General features: G+C 35.8%; 1 protein-coding gene across 1 annotated transcript; it reads right to left on the bottom strand.

Annotated features, from left to right (window-relative positions):
- Window positions 1-4,963: 4,963 nt before the first annotated feature.
- LOC108477475 (uncharacterized) lies at window positions 4,964-5,338 on the bottom strand. The gene has a single exon (XM_017780022.1). The coding sequence runs from the start codon at window positions 5,336-5,338 to the stop codon at window positions 4,964-4,966; it is 375 nt and encodes a 124-aa protein (XP_017635511.1).
- Window positions 5,339-7,169: the final 1,831 nt, after the last annotated feature.

Raw genomic sequence — 7,169 nt, forward strand, 5'->3', positions numbered from 1 at the left:
ATTTTATCAAGGGAATTTTCTTGAATAATATTTAAATAAAACACATAATAAATAAGGTTTTCAATAGCTCCAAACTCTTTTTAAGAAATAAGGATAAAGTTCTTCAATTACTTAAACTCTACTCCTTTCTTTTCCAAGCCAATCAAAAGGATAAGAATCAACAATCCCTTTCATTTGCTACTTAAACATATTTTAGAGGTAAACCATATTAATTAAATAAGTTAAATATGCCAACCAATTATGAAATCTTTATTGTCCCAAAACCAACTATTTGATCTACTGTTTGAACATGAGATTTATAGGTAGTCAAAGTTTCCAACATATTTAAAATATTATCTATATTTATATATGTTTAAAGGTTTAAAGTTTTTTACATAAAATTTGATATGTATGAACTATATGAAATGGATTATAAAATATAATGATTGAATTGTTAAGATATCAATCGTAAAAAAATAAAATTATAAAAGTTGTAAAATCATGTTAATTTTACATCGGTGAAAGTGGATCTCTCCTTTTAAAGGTTGTTGTTCAAGTAAACTTAAATTTATAATGTTTTTCACAAGTTACTAAATTAATTAAGAGTTGTTGTTCAAGTAAACTTAAATTTATAATGTTTTTCACAAGTTACTAAATTAATTAAGAGTTGTTGTTCAAGTAAACTTAAATTTATAATGTTTTTCACAAGTTACTAAATTAATTAAGAGTTTAAGGATTAATGATAGATTATGCATAAACACATTATGTATATATTACATCAAGAGGAGGTTACAAAAAGTAGAACACAAAGCTTATATGACACAATTTATACGTTGTCATTTGATGCACTAATATGATGATGACTATAGTTAATAGGTATTATTAAAATAAATCTTATAGGTTATCATAAATGTAAATTTTCATTTTGAAATAAAAATTTAGACATATGTAATCAATGATTAAAATATTTATTAAAATAAAAGGTAAAAAAATAGAAAGATTAAGCTCAAGGTAATCAAATATTACATAGAGTTCTATATAGACCTATTCATGGGTTGAGCAGCCTGAAGGCCCGCCCAAAATGTGGGAGGGTTTGGGCAAAAATATAGACCCAAAAATAGGTTTGGACAAAAAAAATAAAGCCCGTTTAAAAAACGAGTTGGGCCTCGGGTAAGAGATTTTTTTCCCGGGCTCGACCCATAAATTTTTCATTTCATATTTACATACTTTGCCATTTCATATTTACATACTTTGGCACTCAGTGGCTCATCGGATAAATCCAAAGTAATAACTGCGCCCAACGCTATATAAATTGACACCCAGTGTCTCATTAGTTAAACTGAAGCAAATTGGCACCCAATGCCTCATCGAGTCGAAGTCGAAGAAATCCTTGAATTCTTCCTATACTATGGCATGCCATCTATATTCGACTTAGCCCAAAACAGTTAATAGGGTTCCATTTCACTTACAAATACATCCAATGTCCAATTCTCATATTTGCACATTATCACATTTAATCATATATTCATTTCAATTTTCACATAATCAATACATTCATAACATATATCAAATCAATCCATTTCAATCAACTATAAATTCAATTCAATCTCAAAGTACTAAAGTATTCACCTTAACTACTTACCATATGCAATAATTCAAAATACAATAATTAACAACTTAGTTCGGATTATAGAAACACAAACCGTGGATTCTGAGCTATTCAATGTCGATTTTATCCTTCCCCTTTTTAGTCGAGGATTCTGGTATGATGTTAGCTAAGAAATTAAAAAAATTAAAATACATTAATACTACATTATTCAATTCCATATTGAATATATCTTTACACAATATTTGCTTAAATTTCAATTTAGTCCCTAAATCGAGATCAATTTTTAACTTACACATTTAACCCTATATTTTAATACTAGTTTCACTTTAAGCTAAATTTAGTTCCCTATTTTCAATTTTACCCTTAAATTTCAAAATTTTCACAATTTAGTCCCTATTACTCAAAATTTACAATTTGTTCTACAACTTAGTCCTTTTTCCATTTCTAACTTAAAACTCTACCAATTTAATCCCAAATACTGAAATTATTCAACAATAACAACATCTAAAATCTTAATCAATGCTAAAATTTCAACATGAGTCAGGTAGTTCTAAACACTGAGATTCCAAAAATATAAAAACTACAAGAAAAGGAACTAAATTGATTAACTAATTGAAGTTTGAATGTTAAAAACCCTTAGGACGTGCGTTCTCCCTTCTTTTCTTTCTTTCTTTTCTACAACTACTTTCTTTTTATTATAATTTCATTTACTTATTGTTATATAATACATATTTACATACATCTAGTTTTTAAGTTATTAATTATGATAACATATGTATATATGATAAGTTTACATATAATATATGTTACTCCTTAATGCCATCCACTACAACATGGATGTAACACCTCAAACCCTGCCTAGACGCTATGGTTAAATTTGGCGATGTCACATTGAAGTGTTTTTCGTAAAGTGTGATATCGATGAAAACTCTTTTTCTATTTAACCTCTTTGTGTGATCTTAATGATGATTCTAAGACGTGTCGGTCATTTTCAAAATATGAGTCATTGTCAAAAAGTTTAAAACGTTATTAATTTTTAAAACGCCATTTATTGCGGAAGCTCTTAAAATAGGTTGCGTATTTGTGGTATCTTTGATAAAACATTTAACTTATTGAAAACCTACATCTTTTCCTATTGCTAGCAGTTATAAACCAAAACAAATGAAAATCCTAAATTAAAAATAAAAATCCAAAGAGGCCATCATTACAGTAAATTACCCCAACAATTAAATTGAAATCATAAAATACTATATAAAATTAGATAGGTCGTGTGGCCACCGTTGAGTCCTCTGTTGCACCGATCCGCCTAAGTAAGGGGATTACCTGTACAGTTAAAATAGGAGGGTGAGTTTACGAAAACTCAATGTGTAATCCCATATAAGCAAATAGTCAGAAAACAAACATAGTCAGGGCCGAAGCCCTTTTAAGTAACAGTGACAATATCAGTTTGGGCTTTAGCCTATCTCAATACAGAAATAGTTATGTGTTTGGGTCTTCGCCCATTATAGTAACAATAATCAGTGCAGGAACAGTTTAAACAGTATACAAGTCCTACCCATCTAGCCTCTAAACTCTATCTCCATCCAACCCTGCACTCCATGTGGGGATATAATCAACCCACCCATCCCTACACTCTAGAAAGTACCGAAAGCGGCATTATACAGTAATATGCAGCTGGACTGCCAGTAATATAGGCTCGAAGCCTTTCAGTACACTTCCTCCGATCAGTATAGAACCCATCCCCATGTAATGTATCATACAATCATGTCATGTCATATCATAATATTATACATGTACTCAATGCGGTTACAAATAGCATGCTAAAATATAGTCATACATGAACATATATATATACATCACACCGGGGCATAACAGTCATTCAGTCAATTAGGGGTCTAGGTAAGCTTACCGACTCAACAGTAGGTCCACAATCATCTCAGGCGACCCGTGCAACCTTAGCAGTCAAACAGTGAAAATGGACCCACGGCCCATGTTGCGGGCCCATGTGGTCCCACAAATCCGTGTGGCCCACACTGCCTAAAATGGCCTTGGTTGTGCAGATCACACGGCCTAATTTGGCCAGCCTATAAAATCAGACATGGCCAACTTCGTCGATCACACGCCCATATTTAGTCACACGGACTGCCACACGAGCGAGCGCAAGCCCGTGTGGTGTCGTCGTTCACTTACTCCGGCTTTTGCTGATTTCCATAGTCGAGGTTGTGTTTACACACCTTGTTTGTTTCCAACCAAAAGCGCACCCAAAACTATCAACACCTGTAGTCAAAAAACAAGCCCACAATCAATCCTAAATCACAGTTAACTTGGAACCATGACACACATTTAATTGCATATCAATCGAACTAAAACAACCCCTCTACAAAACACTTAACCAAAATATCGATAGCCACTTACCCTACTTGAAAAACAGAGGCCTTACACACATAAACCGTTGATAAAGAGTGATCACTAGCTCCTCGGTTATTACCTACATTCCAGTCGAAACCCCTATTAATAGTTATTCACATAAACAGTTTGAACCAAAATGAATCAAACACTTACCGAAAGCGCAGAGCCGCGAACAGGAAAGGGACAATTGAAATATAAAACCAAAGAATAAAAGGGGTCAAAGCCACAACAATTTGGTAGAGGGCAGAAATGCAAAGATTGGAAGCCACGAAAACAAAAAGGGACGGCACAAAGAGGGAAGCAGAAGAAGAAAAGAATCGATAAGAGAGGAGAAGGGAATGCCTATCGTGGGAAAGGGCAAAGCAGAAGGGCACAAAAGAATTATAGCAAAACATACCTAGCAATAATCGGTCAGGAAAAGAGCAAAAAGATGAACAGTAGCCTTTGAAAGGAGAGAAAACTATCGTCAAAATCTTCAGAGAAGTGAGAGGAGCTGAATTTTTTGAAAAGAGATAACAAAATAAAATAAAATCCTTCAAAAACCTCCTCAAAACTGTCCATTACATCCCCACAATCCTCAAACACTTAGAATTTCGGTCAAACTACAACTCTTACATGATCAAGTAGTAAAAATAAATCCCCTTTGATCGCGTAGAGGTTTAAACTCCAGGCCTCCACCCCTTTAACATTCCACTTAACCACTAGACCAGCAGGCCCATTCTGTCATATCTTTAACAAGATTTATTTATAAATATACTAACTAAAGCTAAGGGTTTATTCATTAAAAAGCAAAAATTTCCCAAGCCAAGGCTTGAACTTGGAACCACTCCAACACTTCCCAGAACCGTTAACCACTGAAGCAGACATGTATTTGTGTAATAACATATAAAAAATAATTATAACAGATTTTGGGGTGTTACAACTCTACCCCCTTAAAGAAAATTTAAGCCTTGAAATTTTACCTGATCAGAACAGATGAGGATATTGCTGTCGCATTGTATCCTCAGGCTCCCACGTAGCCTCCTCAGAATTATGATTACGCCAAAGAACTTTAACCAGTGGGATGGACTTTCTTCTCAAAACTTTAACATCGCAGTCCAGTATCTGGATTGGCTCCTCCTCAAAAGTCAAATTTAGCCTAACCTCGATCTCCTCAGTAGAAACAACATGTATTGGATCAGAGCGGTAGTGCCTCAACATCGACACAGGAAAAACATCGTGAATTAGTTCCAATCCTGGAGGTAGCTCTAACTGGTAGGCAAGTGGCCCCACTCGTCTTAGTATACGATAAGGCCCAATAAATCTAGGGCTCAACTTGCCTTTACGAGCAAATCTTAACATCTTCTTCTATGGTGAGACCTTGAGAAACACAAAGTCCCCTACAGAATACTCTATCTCTCGGAACTTCAGATCTGTATACAACTTTTGTCTATCAGATGCCTCTTTCAGTCGATCTCAAATCAACCTAACTTTATCCTCGGTATCAGAAACCAGTTTAGGACCCAAAACATAACGCTCGCCTAACTCAGTCCAACACAAAAGAGTGTGACACCTACGCCCAAATAATGCCTCGTAGGGTGCCATCTGTATGCTAGACTGGTAACTGTTGTTGTAAGCGAACTCTGCTAGTGGCAAGTAATCCCCCCCAATTACTTCAGAAATCAATCACGCAACTCCTTAATATATCCTCCAGTATCTGTATCACCCTCTCCAACTGATCATCTGTCTGAGGATAGAACGCAGTACTGAAGTCCAATCTTGTTCCCAGAGTTTCATGTAACTTCTTCCAGAACCAAGACGTGAAGCGAGGATCCCTATCAAATATTATGGAAACCAGCACCCCATGTAGTGTCACTATCTTAGACACATACAGTTTAGCCAGCTTCTACAAAAAGTATTCAGTACGAACTGGTATGAAATAGGAGGACTTGGTCAATCGATTCATAATGACCCACACCAAATCCTTCTTAGTACGCGTTAGGGGCAACCCACTAACGAAGTCCACAGTTACTCTTTCCCACTTCCAAAGTGGAATCTTCACTGGCTACAACAAACCTGAAGGTAACAGATGCTTGGCCTTAACCTGCTGGCAAGTTAGACATTTACCCACGAAGTCGGTAACTTTACGCTTAAGACCCGGCCACCAATATAACTCACGAAAGTCTCAGTACATCTTATTCCCGCCAGGATGCATAGCATAATGACTACTATGCACCTCTCACAGTATAGACTACCTCAAATCAGTATCTATTGGTACACGGATTCTCCCACGAAAATAGAGCACTCCTTCGCTATTTAGTCCAAAATCCATAGCATCCCCACTCTCAACCTGTCGAAAATGAAAACCCAACGACTCGTCTTCTATCTACTTACCCTTAATCTGATCCATTCACATCGGTTTAACTTGAAGCTCGGCCAACAAACTACCATCATCAAATAAACTGAGGCGAATAAACATCGCCTTCAGATCAGTCATAGCTCTACAACTCGGTGCATCCACCACCACATTGGCCTTACCAGGATGGTATTTGATTGTACAATCATAGTCTTTAAGCAGCTTAATCTATCTATGCTGCCTAAGATTTATCTCCTTCTGAGTAAGGAGATATTTGAGGCTCTTATGATTATTGTAGATGATACACTTCTCATCGTACAGATAATGCCTCCAAATTTTCAGTGCGAATACCACTGCAGCCAACTCCAAGTCATTCATCGGATAATTTGCTTCATGAATCTTTAGCTGATGAGACGTATACACTACTACCCTACTTTCTTGCATCAATACACATCCCAAACCAACATTTGATGCATCGTTGTAGACAATGAACTCTTTTCCTGACTCTGGCTAAATCAAGATAGGGGCTTCAGTCAGTACCTTCTTGAGCTTCTCGAAGCTTCCTTACTGTGCATCAGTCTAATTAAATGGTATTCCCTTATGCAGCAACTTAGTCAAAGGTGCTACAATCAATGAAAACACCTCTACAAATCGTCGATAATACCCTGCTAGTCCTAGAAAACTGTGGATCTCAGATACAATCTTAGGTTGCTTCCATTCCAATACCACCTCAATCTTTTGAAGATCAACCCTAATCCTTTCAGAAAAAAAAACATGTGGCCCAAAAATGTTACTTCTCGTAACCAAAACTCACATTTACTGAACTTGACGTATAGT

Source organism: Gossypium arboreum, chromosome 6 (assembly GCF_025698485.1).
Source record: "Gossypium arboreum isolate Shixiya-1 chromosome 6, ASM2569848v2, whole genome shotgun sequence".
Classification (NCBI taxonomy): domain Eukaryota; kingdom Viridiplantae; phylum Streptophyta; class Magnoliopsida; order Malvales; family Malvaceae; genus Gossypium; species Gossypium arboreum.